At 53.4% G+C, this 19,336-nt stretch overlaps 1 protein-coding gene across 1 annotated transcript; it reads right to left on the bottom strand.

Moving 5' to 3' along the window:
• Positions 1-1,488: 1,488 nt before the first annotated feature.
• FOXRED1 (FAD dependent oxidoreductase domain containing 1) lies at positions 1,489-19,298 on the bottom strand. The gene is made up of 11 exons (XM_054005760.1): positions 19,104-19,298; positions 16,954-17,174; positions 14,379-14,489; positions 13,478-13,596; positions 11,740-11,834; positions 10,271-10,372; positions 8,698-8,771; positions 7,449-7,609; positions 6,706-6,835; positions 5,528-5,632; positions 1,489-5,029 (listed from the first exon to the last, which is right to left on the bottom strand). The coding sequence occupies exons 1-11, from the start codon at positions 19,237-19,239 to the stop codon at positions 4,775-4,777; spliced, it is 1,509 nt and encodes a 502-aa protein (XP_053861735.1). The 5' UTR covers positions 19,240-19,298; the 3' UTR covers positions 1,489-4,774.
• Positions 19,299-19,336: the final 38 nt, after the last annotated feature.

The raw sequence follows: 19,336 nt of genomic DNA, 5'->3' as shown, positions 1-19,336 counted from the left end.
AACTGTACTGTTAAATTTATTTACCTAAATTTGGGATATTACACATTATGTACTAGATGTATTTTATGACTTTTAAACCAAACTTTGTACTTGTGGCTAATTTAAGCATTACACCCAGCCGTATGGACACTCTTTCCTTAACCTGTGTATTCGATAACTAGCATTAGCTTTAATCACATTTTACATTTTCTCTTTCAATTACAGTGTCTGTAGGTTTTGCTTCTGTTGTGGGGGAGGCTCAGGCTGTTGGTCCCCACTCCGTCTTTACTTCTGCTGAGCAATACCACTTAGACCATTTTAGGCAGATAAGTGACTGGTCTTTATGGCAGCTGACCCATGGCTGAAGGCAGCAGCTGTGTTACTTCTTCTGGTTTATTTCCATCTTCTCTGTTCCTTCCCATTAATGCATTAAGTGGTTGATGGTGACAGGTTTTAGATTAGAAGCTCTTTGGGGCAGGGGTGTGTGTGGGTGGTGCCCAGGGCTACAGCTGGGAGCTCCTGGTGCTATGGTACCGTAGACAATCGCTGGCTTTTAGTGAAGCATTTAAGATTCCTGGAAATCAAGTAAGCAAGCTTATTGCTGTGTAGCCACCACAGCTGCCAGGACCCAGCACAGGCCCACCAGACTAAGGACAAGGGGAAATACTTCAATTTCATAACTGCTCAAAAGATAATGCTAAGGCAGCCACTTCCCCCAGGCTTGTCTACAGGGGGCTGGGAAGAACAGAAAATTACCCGCAGCAGACGATGGAACCAGATGCTGGTGGTGGGATGTATTAAACTAGAGAGACTCACTGCCTGAGCCGCAAGAGGAAGTGGATGGACTAGGAGAACAGGGGCTAGGGAGAGACGTCTCCATGGTTCTGAAGACAGGCCACATGCTGCAGCAGGAGGACCCCAACCCAAAGCATGTGCTAGAGTGGTGAGGAAAGCGAGGCAGGGAAGGGTGTGGAGTTATTTTTGTATAGATCTATTTCTTGTGCTATTAAAGGAAGAGCAATGGGTAAGAATCCTCTGCAAAGCCTCTGTGTAGCACATACCACACATCTACCACATGCTTCTGAAGATGGAAACTGGGGGCATAGATCACCACCCCGCTGGAGTTCTGGAACAGGGTGTGTTTAGAAGGCAGCTCAGATCTGGGGACTGTGGAGTGGGCTACATCATCACAGTGCCCTAAAGCATCCCTCAAAGACTGCAGAGCCTTAAAACAGCTGAATCCCCTCACAGCTGTCTGGTAAGCAGCTCAGATGGGATGCAAATGAAAGCCCACGTCCCCCATACAGCTCTGGGTTCCTTTCTCCCACTGCCGTTTGCCAGTAGCACATGGCAGGGGCTGGCACACATGCTCAGCCAGGCCCTGCTCCACAGCTCACTGAAACTGATGGGAGTTTTTCCTGTGACGTTGGATGAAATGCAACGGTCAGTAAATGCAGTGCAGCCCTGAATGGGGTGAGCGTGCCATCCTTAACCACACACACACCCTGCCATTGTCACAGGCCCATGCTGCATAATCACTTTATTTCAGTACAAATCACAAATGAGGATCTGACACAAATCTCTGATGTGCAGTTGGAGCTGCACAGAGGCAGCGCAGGCTTGCAGTGAGGTAGATGGGGGGCACAGCCCTCGTGGGTCATCTGCCCCCACTCCCCTCCTAGAGGATCGCAGCACTCTTGGGATGGGACAGCAGTTGGGAGCTATTTCCCATTCTAAACTCCTCCTTCCCCTGCCCCACTCACCCACTGTGGCCCCCAGGCATCACACTCCTCTTAGCCCAGCTCCCTGCAGAACAAGGGTGGGCTCAAAGCTAGGATAGAGTTCTAGATAGCAGCAGCTTGGCCCTGCTGGTTCCCAGCCCAAGGCAGGGGTGACCACTGCCAGCAATGGCCATTTCCCAGGGAACGCCCATCTCAAACGAGACCGGGTTTGGCAGCAGCTCAGCTGTTAGACAGCCCAAGCATCCAGGCCATGCTGTGCCAATCACGGGAGACCAGCAGTGTGTGTTTCACCCATCTGTGATGTGTCGCCTCTGGAATAGCTTTGATCTTCCTTCTCTGGGCTGTGCAGACCCCCGACTTCAATTCTGTTCCTCTGAAATGGAGTCACTTCAGGAAAGTGAGTGAGGTTTTAGCAACATCAACAGGTTTCTCCTACAGGCATTCTGCGCCCCCAAAAATGAAAAATTCTGTGCCAAAAAGTTAAAAGTTCTGCACACGGTATTTTAAAGTTCTGCAAAATTTGGCAAATTTGATTTGTCAAATAAATGTGGTGGCTCCAGCATGGCATTGGTGAGCACGGGCCACTGGCTGCATAGAGGTGGAAGATCACTATGCAGCTCCCCCCAGGACACGGACTCAGTGGTGAGGCTGCACCCAACCCTGGCCTGCCCCAGAAACTCCAGGGACCTACCCTTCCGTGCCAGGTGTGGGCAGGCAGGTTCAGCAAGGCAGGATCCAAGTGTGGAAGGGCTTAGGTTGGGGGGGGGGGGGTCTAGGTGTGGGTTGAGAGGGTTTTGTGTGGGGCACTCTGGGTATGGGCAGCTCAGTGGAGATCTGGGTGCCAGGGGAGGGAGCGGGTCTGGATGCACAGGAGCTTGTTGGGGGGTTCTGGGTGCAACCGTAACAGGACTCTGTAGGGGGGGGTCCAGGTGAAGGTGATTGGGGCTCAGTGGGGGTGGTGGTCTGGGTGTGGGGAGCTCAGTGGGGTGGTCCAGATGCTGGGGGAGTGGGGCTTAGTGGGGTGGAGATCCAGGTGCAGGTTGTGGGTCTCAGTAGGGTGGGGATCAGGGGCGGTTCAGGTGCAGGGGGAGTGGGGCTTGTCAGGGGGGTTCTGGGTGAGGCTCGGCCAGCGGGTCTGGGTATGAAGGGGTCTGGATGCACGGGGTTGGGCGGATGGGGGAGCAGCTCCCTGTACAGCGATCCTCCCCCTGCAGCTGAGGAGCGATAGGTGAAGGAAGTGCAGGGGGCGGGGGGACAGTTTGCAGTTTCCTACAGCTGGGGGAGGGTCTGACACAGCGCCAGATGCTGTGCAGGGGAAGAGGAAGTCCCATCCTCCCCAGCCTAGCAGCTGAGCCCAGCGCAGGGTACGAGCCACCAGCCGGGTCTTTCCTAGTCCCACCCGCTGCCCCATAGTGATTTACCTCTCTGCCGGCTGCCCTGGGCACCCAAAACATACTGCTGGGGAGGGTCATTTGACTGCTCTTGTGGCTTCCCTGAAAGAAAGTCATTTTTCTGCGGGAAAGCAAAGAAATCTGTGGGAGACACAAATTCTGTGCATGCGCAGTGGTGCAGAATTCCCCCAGGAGTAATCCAATCAGTCTCTGGCTGAGGAACAGCACTATCCTCGTGCCTTGGCCAGTGCTCCATGTACAACACGAAGAATCTGCAATTAGCCATCCAGCTCCTTGGAGGGATTCATGAGTTTTTGCTCCTCTTGGCACCTTACAATCAAGGATCTCAGAACATTTTGGGAATTTAATGCTCTGCGTGTCTAGGCACTGCTATGGCCTGCTCCCGAGGGCATTCAGGGGAGGATTGCTACAGACAATAACAAGACACTGGCTGTAAAAACACATGCCGTGGCAGGATGTTTGTTTTCCACCTCCTCCAAGACCAGCAGTGCCAATGAACTTCCATGCCTATAGTGCCTTCAGTCCAAAGGGTACTAAAGCATTTTGCAACCCCATGGGGGGGAAGGGATTAAAATTCTACACACAGGGACCATTTTAAATAATGCTGAAATGCAGCCCCTCTGGGGTGGAACGTGACATCTATATACCAGCATACAACAGTTTGGGATGGGAAGTGAAGACAAGGGACACTGGAAGGGCTATGGAGGTAGGCAGAATGATTAGCCAAATTGGTATTTGACCTGAAAAATGAGGCCTTGAAGAAACAGGAGGGTGGGATTAAGATAAAGCACTCTAAGATCCATGGGTCCATCTGAACAGCCTCTAACACGGATGTTCTTAGTCTCCCAGCTGTTAAGGACTTCACCCTACATGCAGGAGTTGGAAGACAATAGGCTGTGGAACCAATCGGTTAATTCCTGTTCCCAGGATGAGCACAACCTAGAAAAGAGCTGGTGTCTTTTGGAGCTTGGAGAGGTTAGACACAGGACAGACAGATGTATCACAGGCTCTGATGGAGAGATAGCCTGTTTCTGCTACGGGACCAGGGAGCGAATGGCTGTGAGGGGTGAAGTGGGATATGGGGCCTTTCACCTCACATCAGTAGGCTGAATCTGGCCCATATTAGCAGTAGCTGGACACAGCAATTATCTGAGATCTGTATATGGTTTGTGGGATACACAGAAGCTGTCAATTCCTGGGGCGGATAAGCCAGCACCAGAGACCTTGAGAGACGTCCGGGACACCAGGCAGGTAGAAAGGGCACATAGATGTGTCTGAGTACAGGCTGCTGCCAGCCCTGTGCTGCAACCTCCATCACCGAGCAGGGGCAGCTAATGGTGTGATTGGGTCAACAGCTGGGAGCGGGGGAGAGAGGGATTCAGGAGTCAAAACCAACAGGCAGCATTGCCTAGTGAGTAGAGCAGGGGCCTGGATTCTATTCCCAGCTCAGACACCAACAGACGGCATGGCCCATGGCTAGTCACTTCTCTCAGTGCCTCAGTTTCCCCATCAGGATCCTGAACTAACAAGCTGGCGGTCAGGCTGCAGAGCTCCGAGATGCTCATGGGAGCGGACAGAGTGTTACGGATCTGGGGAGGAGAGGAGCTGGGACCCACCTGCTGGGTGGTTAGTTCCAAGCTCTCAGACAATGTTCCTCTCCAGGACCTGCTCCCCAGAGACGAACCTGTTGAAAGACAACTTCTCCAGGTGGATGGTGCTGAACTTGTTGTCCAGAATGAGCTCGGCCACAGCCTTGCCCGCCGCTGGTGACTGCTGCAACCCGTGCCCGCTGAACCCCGTGATGAAGAGCATGTTCTCCACCAGCGGGTGCGGGCCCAGCACGGCGTTCTGGTCAAATGTGTTGTAGTCGTAGTAGCCAGCCCAGGCACTCTTCACCTGCCCAAAGAACACACATTCAGGGTCCTGCAGGCCAGTGGGGCTGACCTATCCACCAGGAAACCCCCCTCACCTGGCAATGACTCCCTGTGTTGACAGCCCCAGCAGGGAGGCCCAGGAATGAACAGACCAACCAAACTCACCTCTCACGCCTGAGGAGTGTCTCATGGGGAGGGCTGCGTGAGGGGGAAGCTTGCGTGAGGACAGAGGCCTCGCATCCCCAGGGATGTCACTTTAAAGCAGCTCCCCACTCTCCTCTCACCTGGCCCATCATCCCCACCAGCCACCCGTCCTGATACCGCCGCAGGGATACGAGCTGCTGTAGCTCTGCCAGCTTGGGCGCTCCTGCACTGCCATGCTACCCACCAGATCACATCAGCAAACCTTCCCCTGCCCCAGGGTTCTCCGAGCCAGGACAGGGAGAGGGAGGGAGAGACGTTCACATCCTCATTCTCTTTTCTCAAGGTGAACAAGCACAGGGATGCGCAGGCCCGTTACCTTCAGGGACTCAAATACTGGGACCCGATGGGCCAGATAGGGCCAGATCTTCTCCTGGAAGAAATTGTGATCGACTTCCAGGTCTTGGATGTCTGGCTCTTCCTCCTGGGGGTGGGACCAGAGTGAGGCTTTGTACCCCAAACAGACAGCGACCCACAGCCCTGGTGCCAGAGCTCAGCAGGGAGCTACCTGTTAGCAGCCTGAGCTGGGAGAGGCTGTTCGAGAGCAGGCATTCAGGGGGCAGCTCAGACAGTAGCACTGTTTTGCATGGCAGCGTGATGGAGCCGGGCTTTGGTGCTGCAACAGCACAAGTGCTGGCTGTGGGCTCACAGAGCCCAGTCTAGGGGAGCAGGTCACCGTCCGGGAACGCTGGTGGGGGCAGGGCTGGTTCCATTCTGCTCCTGTGAAGCTCCAGGGCTGAGAGCTCCCAAGGAGCCGGGGCGGGGGGGAGGGAGTAATGGTACCCATGTGAGACTGGGATTCTGTAAAGATGGGGTGATGCATCTGCTCCCGACACTGGAGAGATGCTGCCAAGCCCCATGAAAAATTCCCCCACTCTAAAGAGACCGATTACATGTGCTCAAGGGCCATGTCTGACAGCGTAGGAGCACAGCAGTTCAGTCGGTGTGGGGGGAGACTCGGATCTGCCAAAAGCCGTTTCCATTACACCGTCTCCCTGCCGAGTCCTACACTGCAGCCTTTCCCTCCTAGGACAGAGTGCTCCCTGCAGTTCATCAACACTACTCCAATCAGCCAGAGAGGGCGCTGGTGAGCAATAAAAACACTCCCCCTCAGTTTCAGAGTAGCAGCCGTGTTAGTCTGTATCCGCAAAAAGAACAGGAGTACTTGTGGCACCTTAGAGACTAACAAATTTAGTCCCTCCCCCTCGGTTGGTTCCCATTTAACTGAACCCAGGTTGCCTGATGGTGTGAGTTGGCCGCTGCTGTGGGTGAGACATGGGAGGTTGGGGGAGGGGCACAGTGCATCACGGCATGTCCTGACTGTGGGCACAGTCTAAAGTGACCAAATCCAGTTCACCCCTTATCTATAGGGTCATCACTCCCCTTCTCCCCCCTCCCCGATTACGGGGCTATCGCTCTCCCGCTGAGCCTTCCCCACTTCCCCCTTCATGAGATGATTCGCTGGTTATGACTGCCTCGAGACCCCGACTGACTCACCTCTGCTGGGCTGAGACTTCCCAAGTAGTTGCCTCCAATGCCTTCCCGGCGGAAATAAGCCCCCGTGGTGTCAACCAGCATGGGACAGTCCAGGCCGGGCCCATCGGGACAGTGCCACACAAAGATATACCTGGGGGTAGCGGGGGCGGGATCAGTTGGCTAAGGGACTGAACGCCAACCTCCCCGCCCCTTCCCGGGGTTCAGCCAGAGCCCTGGGAACTAGAGCAGACACAGGGAAGAAGTTTCTGGAGGGTGCGAGCAGTTTGGGGCAGGAGCTGCCTTTTTATCAACCTCCTGGACAGCACCGGGCACTATGCCAGCGCTTGCCCAAGCCAGGCAGTCAGAATCCAGCCTCCCAGTCCTTCCCAATTTCCAAGGCTCCTGCTCTTCCACCTTCCCAGAGCGACAGAACTGAGCGCAGGGTATTTCTCGCTGACCTACATTCCCTAGCACAGCGCATCGCCCTGTGGGAAGGCATCTCGTTTCACAGGTTAACCTAGTCACTGTAGTGCTGAAGCTTCACTTGGCCCAACCAGCTACGCTCTTCCCCAGCCCACGCCCTTCCAGGAGACATGGAAGCCCCCGGAAAAGGAATCAAACCTGAATGTGCAAATCAATGCCCATGCCTCACAGAGCCCGACCTCCCAGGGCTTCAGCCTGAAGAGCCCCCCCAGATCCTGTGTCACCTCTCCCGCTCTGTGCTAGTTCTACCATTGGCCCACGCCATGTTATTTAACCCGCACCTTTTCCTGGGCTCCACTGGTAGCTTGATCCCTTCTTGGGTGTTGGCTGGTCCGATCCCAATGCCGGCCATCTCGGCCAGCTTCTGTGACCAGGGACCAGCTGCATTGACCACCAGGGAGCACTCCACTGGCTGGTACTCCAAACTGTTGGGCATTTGGACCTGGAAGGCACAAGAGGGAGAGCAGTGAGCTTAATAGACCCCAAAGAGCCCTGGGTGCCAGATGCCCCATGAAGGCTTTCCAGGCAGCCTGCAGGCAGAGCAACAGGGCTACACTAGAGGGGGTGTCATGGAATAAAGAGGGGAACTGCCCCCCTGAATTACCCTGCACTGGAAACAGATGTTGGGGAGCCACCGCTTCATGGGGCAGAGCAAGAGAAGGGGGAGGGCAGGAGTGGCTGTGCATAGGGTGCTAGAGAGCAGGAAGCGGTGAGGAGAGAAAGATCGTCTTGTGGTTATAGCATGAGGCTGGGCAGCAAGAGAACCCAGTTCTCTTCCTGGCTCCGCCACTGACTCAGAATGTGGTCTTGGGTGAGTCCCATCATCACTCTGTGCCTCACTTTCCCCATCTGTTAAAGTGAGATAATATTAGTGATTTACCTCATGGGGGGGGGGGGGAGAGTGGGGAGAAAATGAAGCAAAGAGGGAGCATCACACAATGAGTCCATGGCAGAGGTGGGAGTAGAACCTGGAGTCTCACCTCCTGTGGGGACCCATTGCCTAGGTTCTTGGACTAGGAGGTATCGCTGTGTTGATACCCTGGCTCCCACGGACACATGGCCCCACACAAAGGAGGAGAAAGCTTTTCAGTTATGGGGTGTGTTCGGATTTCAAGCCCAGAAGGACCAGCTATTATCCAGTCCGACCTCCAGCGTAGCACAGGCCAGGAGATTCCACCCAGTGACTTCTGCACCGGGCCCCAAGTGACTTGCAGCTGAGCTACAGTGGAGCTTTTTGGAAGACAGCCAGTCTCAATCTGAAAAACTCCAAGTAATGGTGAACCCACCACGTCCCTCAAGGAGCTGTTCTAATGGCCAATTACCCTCACTGTTCAAATACCCCCTGGTCCGGGTTACCTGTATGACCCCAACTCAGCCCCCTAGTGCGTATGTCTTAGGAGATCATTACATGAACTGATATTTTTCTTCCACACAGGCAATCAGCAGGGTCAAGCCCAGGACCCAGCACAGATCTCTCCTGTCTGAGCTACGACACTACCAGTGGGACCAGACCGCTGGGGGATTACTTACGCAGACATAATTAATGCGGGAGAAGGTCAGCTCCCCCTCAGGTGTCATTATTTCTCGGGAAGAGATGGTAAAGGCTGGGAAAGAGAAACAGAAGAAACATGCAGCGAACAGCAATTTGCTCACTCCCTTCAAATACCTCTGAGGATCTGGGCCTCTCTGCAGCAGGCACAACTGGGTAGTCTGCACAGCTTGTAAGTAATACACAAAGACTAGCTCTCCGCAGTGCAGAATTACCCATCACTGCTAGAGAATAGCCTGCAGTCCCTTCGCTAGCACACAATTCCAATAAGCCATTCAAACCAAAATCTCTGACAGCTGTTCATTTGTTTTCAGTACATTTAATGATCCCTGCTCTGTCATGGTGTTCGCTCACTGATCCGTAACGTACAGGGATCGGTAACGGGCAGGCACACGGCTCACGAGTGAGTCACAGGAAAAAGGGGAGGGGAGAATCACTAGTCAGATTACTGAGAAATTTAACTTGTGCTAAACCACCCAAGACCAAGGATACATCAGAGATATTGTATGCTAGATGCTGTGTGCAGTAAATATACTTAGCTCTCATACAGTGCTGGTCAGCCATAGATCTCAAAATGCTTTACAGAGATAGGTAACGGTCCTTAGCTTCATGTTACAGATGGAGAAATAAAGACACAGAGATTAAGTGACTTGCCCAAAGTCACTTACTGATATTGTGGCAGAGCTAGGAATAGACCTTATGTCCCCTGACTCCCAGCTCTGTCCTTATTCCGTTAATCCCCATCTGCTCATTTACCCATTCCACAGTACTTCAAATAGACAGCCATGGAATTTAACCTCGAATTGCAGACATCAGACATGGATTGTCCTGTGTGGTACCATTTAGGTGAGTCTCTGAGAACAGGCCTGCATTGTTCCTTACAGGAGATACTCTCCAATGCTTCATCTACTACCATTTGAAAAGAGCAGACGAGGAAAGTGACTAGAAAAAGTTTGGCAGGTTTGTCTGTTTATTTTTTAATTAAATGTTTGGCAGGGAAAAAGCTTTGGTTCCAAGCCCTGAGCTCAGAGCTCTGTTTCTCCTGCTACAGCTGATGGAATCCCTGGTCTCCAAAGCAGGGCACAGAGTTACATTCCACGCGCTGCTTTAGAGTCTGTGACCGCCCCACTAAGCGGTGGCAGGGGAAACAGAATCCTGGACTCCAATCCGGGCCAACAAATGATATTAATTTTCAATTGTTTCTAAAAGACATTTCCAGAACTGACACCTACACATTTATGTTTCTGATTCACAAGGTCTTAAGTGGTTTCGGTAGCTCTTTATTTCATTTTATCAGCTGTATTCATTTTCTCATCTTACTTTAAAGATAGCAGCACAACAACAGCTGAGCAACCCCTAAGTCCCTGCTAGATCAGTACCAAATCCCTAATGCTACTACTTGCAATCCTCCATGCTCCTTTGAGGGCTCCCTTCCAAGTAATACCCAGATCCAATGCTGCTTAGCTTAGAGGATCTCAGCACATGGTACTGTGACAACCCTACAGGGGGAGTCAATACTACTTCAGGCTCAAACAGTGAGAGGGGCTCACTTACATATCACTTCTCCGAAGCACTGACTGACGCCCATGGACATTGCTTTTCTCCTGAAGGCATTGAGGAGGGACCAAGGATCAAACCAACCCTCATTTTCTAGGCCTAAAGAAAGAAGAAACAGACACATGGAAGAGCAGGCATGAACGAAGCAACGATTCAACCTCCCTAAATGTAGGATGCCTGCAAAGTACAGCCCCAATCCTACTGATACTTGTGCTCCCGCTTAATGCTATGCATGAAAGGTTCCACTGACGTCAACAGAATTAGTCACAAGCACAAAGGTAAGTGTGTGCATAAATACCTGTGCGTTTAGCAGATGCACTATGCAGACAGGTATGTATTATCCCTATTTTATAGAGGAGGTGAGGTAGCTAGGCCAACTAGGGTTTGTTGCTGCTGAAGGTATCAATTTTTTTCTTTAATATACAGGTATCATTCAGCAACAGACAAGTATTTAATGTACAGTTACATAAAAGTTACACCAGTTCCCAGCAACGAGCACTTTAACGAAGGGTGAATTCCAACTTCCATTCTACCTCCATTTTTGTTTTTCAGTCTTGTCAAACAAATTCTCATTGGTCTGAATGGTTCCATTTTTGATCTCATCCAAAAGATGAATTTGTTTGGAGTGTTTGAATGAGATCAGTCCTGTTATTTCCAAGTCAAGCAACCAGGAAGATAAAACACCTTCCCCACACATTCCAACTGAGGATTTTATGCTCAGATAACTCAAGTGGGTGAAGCTAGAAATTTTAAACTTGGCTTGATTTATAGACCTCAATGGGGAAGGGAAAACAATTCAAATTTGAAGGAAGTCAGTATGATAATTTTAGAGACGTGAACGTGTAACGTCAGCATCTCTACGCAAATGCATTTGAATTCTATTTCCCCTCCCCAGTCTGATGTGGTGATGACTTCAGTTAAGTGTGTTCTCCGCAGATAGGTCAGAAAAAGTATTGCGGAGTTTCCCCCCTCTATTTCCCTGAGGAAAAAACAGGGAAATTAAATATAAAAACCTAATATTAACGTACAATTGAGAAATCAAGCACCCAAAAGTTACATTTACATGGCCATATTGTGCATACATTCTTAATGGTATTCCCGTCTGCCTTGTTAAATGAAAGCCCTGTTGCACTGTTGGTTTTATTATTAGAGGTGTGCCATGAAACAGACAAGACATGTAACAAGCTGGGTTAAATATTTATCAGAAACCTTAATTTTTGGCACTTTCTTACTTTGGACTTTGATTTTTCAGCCCTAACATGGCATTTAAGTGTGGTTTTGCACTTAATATCTAAAAGTAGGATTGGCCTTCATAATGAAAGCTGGTCTTTTCAGTTCCTTCTGTAGTTTCAGAGACATCCATTACATTTTCTTTTTCATTTTACTTCTCTAATATTTAGAGAGACTGAAGTGCAAAGGGAGTTACATTTCCCCATGGGGTGGGCAGGGGTCTAACATTTAGATACCATAGGATGCCACAGCCACACCATCGGTATTTATCCAGGGATACTTCTTCTTCAGTTGTGCTGGTGACAGAAGGGAGACCTCAGCTCCTTCGTTCCTGAAAAGCCATTAAATATACATCAGAACATGCTGGTTTTAGTCCTGATACACCTATTGTTAGGAAACACGTGGGAGAAGATCTGGAGAGAATGGAGCATAACCACTAGGAAAAAAAAAAAAAAAGAGAGAGAAACCCAGGATGTTTTCTGTGACTTGAAAGTTTCCTCAGCCTGCCCCACCTAGCAGTTCTGCTTCTCGCTCTCCAGATCTCCTCTTCATATTAATGGTACAAGGCTCCTCATCCCTAAAGCCCTTCGTGTGCTAGGTCTCGGCTGGCTCAAGCCCATCTCTCTTCCTGCTCCTCTTCAGCTGGAGACCCCAGCCCCTGTGACCTTCACACTGGGGCATTCTCAGTAGAAGGCCCCTGGCTACAGAAATCGCTATCCATAGACTCAGTCTTTAAGGACAGAAGGGACCATCGTGATCATCTAGTCTGACCTCCTACACATTGCAGGCCACAGAACCTCATCCACCCACTCCTGTAATAGACCCCTCACCTCTGGCTGAGTTACTGAAGTCCTCAAATAATGGCTTAAAGACTCCCAGTTACAGAGAATCCACCATTTACACTAGTTTAAACCAGCAAATGACCCGTGCCCCGTGCTGCAAAGGAAGGAGAAAAACTCCCAGGGTCTCTGTCAATTTGACTCAGGAGAAAATTCCTTCCTGGCCCCAAATATAGCGATCAGTCAGACCCTGAGCATGTGGGCAAGACTCACCCGCCAGACACCTGGGAAAGAATTTGCTGCAGTGACTTAGAGGCCCCCTCTTCCCACAATCTAGTGTCCCATCACCAGCCATTGGAGATATTTGCCGCTAGCAGCCGCAGATCGGCTACATGCCACTGTAGGCAGTCTCATCGTACCACCCCCTCCATAAACGTATCAGGCTCAGTCTTGAAACAAGTTAGGTTTTCTGCCCTCACTGCTCCCCCTAGTTACCACTGGAAATGGCCAAATCCAGCTACCTTCAAAGGGCCAGGCAAGACCCACCTGTTCACACAGGACTTGTGACCATCTCGGTTCATTGCCAGGAAGCATATGCCAGTGGGACCTTGTGCGACCCAGGGCTGCTCAGTGCCAAGGGTCCAGCACCTCTAGTCAAATCTCACTCTGCGGGAGGGCTGGTGGGGAGTGGGGGCAGGAGGGGAGCTCAGGTGGAGCAAGGGGCTAATGCACAAGCCCCTCCCATCCAAAGATCTGGGCTCTAGCGGCTTTGGTCACATGGGAAAAGGAATAATTAGTGGCCTCTCATCCTGGCCTTTAGGGAAGCACCATGGGTTTTCCACCATCTCAGGAAAGGCTCAAGAATGAGGTTAGCAGGGAGGGGTGGGCAGGCCAGGGTTGGAGTGCAGTAGCAGAGTTGAGTGAGGGGGGGCAGAGGTCTCACAGAACATGGGAAAACCCCAAACTAGAACAGCAAGGGACAGAGTGATGACAGCTGCCCCTGCATGCAGATGCTGGAGGTTTCATCTCTGCAGAGCTGAAGGGAGTTCAATACCTCTGAACTGGTGTGGCAAAGGCAGTAGCCCAAGCCTGGCTCTGCTCCAAGGGTAACTGCGTGGGCCGTTTGCTACTAGGTCAGCCGCTACATCCACGGCCTCGCTTCCCAGCTCCCGTTTCACCCGCCGAGGGGCTATACCTCTGAATGCGCACGTTCTCCTCCAAGTCCGCAGCTCCGTCTTCCGAGGCCAGGAAGAGGTACCCCGAGTGGTTAAACTGAATATCTATGGGCGGCTCGTTCACAACCCCCAAATGCTCCTGGGGACAGAGAGCACCTGTCAACACTCCGGTCACTGATCTGATTCAGGCAGATGCAGAGGGAGAAAGACCTGGGACCCCATTCAAGAGACCATCACTGCATTATCTCCCCATAAAAATGGAGGAGCTGCTCTGGTTTGGCAACCCCCTCAGAGTGACCTGTCCTCCTCTGCTAGAGACCTCCCTTGGAGCCCCTCAGTGCGGCTTTTCGCTCTGCCAGAGGGGTCGCTGACAAGCTGCATAGGCCCCCTCAGTCTCCCTAGCGACTGACAGCATCACCCACGCACATTTCCCAGCACTTGTCAGCTTGGGAGCGAAGATGAGACTCGAACCCAGGTCCTTTGCGTGGCCATGCAGAGTGTGGCCTGGGTACTGTTTGTTCAGTGCTTCAGCATGCAAAGAACAACAGAAAGCCAGAGGTATTACTAAGCATAGGCCACTGACTGATCATTCTCTTCCAGAAGAGACACAGGGTCAAACAGCAATCTGAGAGACTGGTGTAAATCCAGAGCAACTCCAGATTTACACCAGCAAGCAGCAGACTCAGGTCCACAAGCAGGTCCAATCAATGCAGCGATGAATACATTGTCACACACACAGCTAATTAAGTGAACCATACTACGCTCCACCTGCAGCCATGGCGACAAGGGGGTTCAGCATGCCTGTAGCTCCCTAAGCCTCTTGACTCCAAACTCTCTCTAGCACGGAGCTTGCAGGCGTTGAGGCCTCTGGAGAGTCAAGGCCCTAGCGCCTCCCTTCCATCCTTGGCCAGTGTGACGTACGTTGATCGTGCGCAGGAAGAATGCTGAGTAGATGGACATCTGGATGTTTTCTGGCAAGGAGAACTGCTGCCGAATCCCTCCTGCAGAGAGCACCGTGGAGGCTTGCGAGTACTGTAGGGAAGCCAAAGGGGCAGGGGAAGGATGGTCAGGATGGCAGAGTTACCAGAACAGAAATGAGGCAGCAAGTTTACAGTTCTTCCCTTTCACAAGCTCTAGTGAAAGGCCCAGGCCCGACAGCCCTGGAGACTGAACTCACCTATTCACGGGGAGCAGAGCCAGGAAAAGTAGCAGTGGTGCAAGAATCCCCTGATATTGCCCTACCAAGGAACCCTGGGAACTCCCTCTAGTGGGCAGAGGGGAGATCGGTTTCCATGGACCGTTCACTCCTGTGTTGATTTCCTAAGACTATCAAGAGGGTGATGTGGGCACTTGCCCTATGGGAACCGGAGAGGCCACCAAACAGCTTGCAGAATGCAATAACTTTTGGTCCCTTCCATCCTGGGCTGGAGTCCAACCACTGCCGCATCTCGCATTAGCAAGCCCTGTTCCCACACGCTGTCCCTAGCGGGGGGTTAGCCTACAGGCTAGGAAGACCCTAAAAGAGCAGGAATGCAGTTACCCAGTCATGGGTGGCCAAAGCCCGCAGCAGTCCCATCCCAACCCATCAATGGGTAAAGAAATACGATAGGGAGGAACAAGGACGAACTCACAGATGCAAAGACAAATCAGAAGATAACAAGACTGAAAAGAACCTCCTGGGTCATCCCAGGCAGCCCCATACAATCTCATTCTTAAATTTATCAAGCTCCAATGCAGAGAGAGCAGAGACCAACTGACCCACTGGTGTGTCCTGGCTCTGCCTAAGCAACGTCTTGAACATACAGGTGCTGATCTATTTTAACACCATGGAACATGATCAAAATAAACGGGCTGGAACACTGTAACCCCCTGCATGCTGGTCTTAGAGTCACTACTGGATCACCCAGCCCAACCCTGCTCTCTGCAGGGTCAGCCACTACGTCCTTCCCCACCGCCCCCTTCCCTAATCAGTCTCTGCAGCCTCCAGCCCTCGCAGGTGGGGGTCCACTCCACTGTCCTGGCTGCTAAGAACCGCTCTCTCCCCACAATGCTCAGCCTAAGTTTTTCCTTCCTTCACCTTGGGCCATTGCTCCTTGACTCCCCGCATTAGTACTGCTACTCTGCTGCTCTGATTCTCCTCCCTCACTGAGCTGGCTTGTACTTATTGGGTTCAGGGAAGTGGGCCGGCTCCACTGCGAAAGGATCCCCCCCCAGCCTAAGGGGAGGACCCACAGGGCCTAAAACCCAAATGATTACGGGGGACAACTAATGTAAAAACAGGGACAGGAGTGCGGTCAATGGGTCAAAAGAAGGGAACCTGATGGGGACACCGAGCAGAGAACCCCGGACAGCGCCCACTGCTCCTCCAAGGCGTCAAGGGAGCCAGTGGATGCCGCCCAGAGGAACTCTGCCTGGATACGTGAACGGACAGAGGATCGGAAACAGGCCCCACAGTCCCAGGAACCTCCATCGGCCAACCTCCTCTCCCTAGTTTATAGATGGCCTGTTTAGCCAGGGCCAAGAGGAAGTTGACCAGGAGGTCCCGCGACTTCGTGGGGCCACGGATAGGGAGTGCCTGAGCTGGCTTGTAGCGCGGTGGTTACCCGCTCCTGCCCTGAGGGGTTTGGAACAGCCCTGGGAGAAGGCTGGGGCAGGGAAGGCTGAGGTGAGTCGGGGGAAGTGGCTGCAACTGGGGCCATGCCCCAAACAGACTCAGCTGGCCCTATAAAGGCAGGGAGCCAGGAGCTCAGACACAGAGTTGCTCTCTGCACCCAGAGAGAGAAGGGCCTGGCTGCAGGGAGCTAGACACGGGGTACCTGAGTGGAGCAGGGATGGGGAAAGGCTAAGGAGCTCCAGCATGGAAAGCCCCAGGAGAAGGCCAAGGGGTACTGGGGGTTGCAGAGGGCAGCCCAGGACTAGGCCAAGGCAGCAGGTCCAAACCCAACCTTGCCAATGATGAGTGGCCTATACTGCAGTCTGCCCCAGGGAGTGGGGGCTAGTTGGAGACTGGCAGTGGCCTTATCCTGAGGCGAGGTGGGGTTAGTGGGCGAGGGTTTCCCTGGGAGGGGGGAGACAGCCTGTGGGGGTACTGCCAGGGGGCAGCACCCAGAGCAAGGGGCACTGGGGTCCTGGGAGGGACACGGGGGCCAGTACGAACGACAAGGCGGCTCACTGGCCTGCAGAAGACGCTCTGGGCTGGACTGAGCTGATTACCCAGAGAACCAGCAGGAGGCGCCACAGGGGTGAGTCTGACCCCTTACATGGCTCTTTTCTGGACTAGTCCCAGTCAGCTCCTCCGGTCCAACTGGCCTCACCTTTTCTGGATGCAAATCTTCCTTGTGGGGGAGGGAGATCTGGTGCAAGGAGAGGGACAGGGCGGGTTGGGTCTGCAGCGCAGCCACAGAACTTGGAGTTCAGCTCACTTTCTAAACCCTTGCCTAAACGAGACTCTGGGATGCTGCATATTTTAGTAGCAGCCTCCTCAGAGGTAACTTACCGTAGGGTCCTTCTCAATCACCACCACTCGGAGTGCATCTCTCTGGGGCTTTAGCGCCTTCAGCCAGTAGGCGACGGACCAGCCCATCACCCCTCCCCCCACGATGACCACATCTGCGCGCTCAGGAGGGAGACCCTTTGTGGTACCAAAGGGGTCCCAATCACTGCCCGGGAGGCTCTGTCTTAACTTCTTCCGGAACTTCACTACTTCCTTTTCCAGGTCTGTAAGGAGAGACGGGATCGTTAGCTGGCTTGCCCTGTTCCAGCGTGAGAAATCCAGACAGCAGGAACAATCACCAGGCCAAACAGGGTTATGCAAGTGGCATGCAGGAAGAGCGGGGCGGTGCTAGGCGGAGGTGTACTGCGTTTGCTGGGCGAGTTCAGCCAAGGCTCAAGACACACTTCCCTCCTCTATTTTTCATTAACCCGGTAGTAAGGTCATGAGATACACTAGGCCCAGGCTCTAGTGAGATGCAGATAACGGTACATCTCCCTTCTCCACTGATACAGCATCTGCCATCCCCAAGACGTCCCGACACCTGGGGGAGTTCTGCAGGTGGACGAAGCACATATGGCTCTGGTTCAACCCACGAAAGTCACAGATGATCTTTCTAGGAAGGGGAAAGACTGAAGTGCTCTAACTCACCTACAACTGAGCCACCAGACCAAGCAGGTGGTGCAAAAAAACCCTCAGGGTGCCGCCCATGGAAACAAGAGAATAAATTCCAGTCTCTCCAGAGATCAGTCACTTGTGCATCGTTCCAGGGTGCACTCTATAGATTCCCCTTCTTGGCATGCAGGTTAGCGATCTAGATCGGCACATGGTCATTCAATCCAGTTCCAATGCCAACCCAGTGTTTAACGGAAACCCAGAGACCGAGATGTCACTCTTTTCTCATCTCATGTGGCATCACGCCCAAAGCTGATACCACAGGTAGCTGGAGTCACCGACTCCTGCGATGTGACAGACTTGTTAACCTTTTGTAACCCTGATCAATGTCATGTAAGTGAGCCCAGGAAATAGAGTTCAGTGTCTTTCCACCACCCCTGTGCATCACATATTCATTGCCACATAAAACATGGATCAAAGTTCACTACCACCACTGGACTTGCAGTAGATTGGAATCTGACCCCTGGGATTTATCTTTAAGAGCTGGATGAATCCCATTTCACAACCTAACTGTCTTTATAAACACGTACAATAATAATACCTAACTTTATATAGTGCCTTGAGGCACGCTGGTTAAAGTTGCTAGCCCCGTGCAGCATGTCTCTGGGTACAGCCCGCTGGTGCCCTCTGTCCATCCTTGACAGGGCAAAAACAGTAAGGGCTCTGAGCAGGTGAGTTCACACCTCAGCCCCAGGCCATACCCAGCCCCTGCCAGGGGTCAGTCCCGGACCAGGGAGCTGGGACCGTCCTGCGGCAGCCGGGCAGCAGAATGTAACATCGCACTCCAATGCCACGGGGAGCCCAGACCCCCGGGCTACAGCCGAGGCCAGACCCCACTAGCCACCCAAGCAAACCCCCCTACCTCCTTCCCGGGCCCCAAGCTAAGCTCGGATCCCCCCCGTCCTTCCCGGGCCCCAAGCCGAGCTCGGATCCCCCCCGTCCTTCCCGGGCCCCAAGCTAAGCTCGGATCCCCCCCGTCCTTCCCGGGCCCCAAGCTAAGCTCGGATCCCCCCCGTCCTTCCCGGGCCCCAAGCTAAGCTCGGATCCCCCCCGTCCTTCCCGGGCCCCAAGCCGAGCTCGGATCCCCCCCGTCCTTCCCGGGCCCCAAGCTGAGCTCGGATCCCCCCCGTCCTTCCCGGGCCCCAAGCTGAGCTCGGATCCCCCCCGTCCTTCCCGGGCCCCAAGCTGAGCTCGGATCCCCCCCGTCCTTCCCGGGCCCCAAGCCGAGCTCGGATCCCCCCCGTCCTTCCCGGGCCCCAAGCCGAGCTCGGATCCCCCCCGTCCTTCCCGGGCCCCAAGCCGAGCTCGGATCCCACCCGTCCTTCCCGGGCCCCAAGCTAAGCTCGGATCCCCCCCGTCCTTCCCGGGCCCCAAGCCGAGCTCGGATCCCCCCCGTCCTTCCCGGGCCCCAAGCCGAGCTCGGATCCCCCCCGTCCTTCCCGGGCCCCAAGCCGAGCTCGGACGCCCCCTCCCCGCCTCACCGCTGAAGAGGTCCCGGCGCTGGGGGTGGCCGGTGCGGAACTGTCGGGACGGCGGCGCGGAGCCCCCGGCGGGGTCCGGCAAGGGGCGGGGTCGGAGGAGCCCCAAGCCCCGGCACAAGCGGCCAGCCCGGATCATGTCGGCTAGACAGGGCAGCCCCACACGCGGCCCCGAGACAGCGGCGGACAAGCCCCACCCCCAACTACCGCCACCCTGCTAACCAATGGCCTCCGAG

Source organism: Malaclemys terrapin, chromosome 15, assembly GCF_027887155.1.
Source record: "Malaclemys terrapin pileata isolate rMalTer1 chromosome 15, rMalTer1.hap1, whole genome shotgun sequence".
NCBI lineage: Eukaryota > Metazoa > Chordata > Testudines > Emydidae > Malaclemys > Malaclemys terrapin.
The sequence above is the reverse complement of the archived record's forward strand: the minus strand, read 5'-3'. Positions and strand labels throughout refer to the sequence as shown.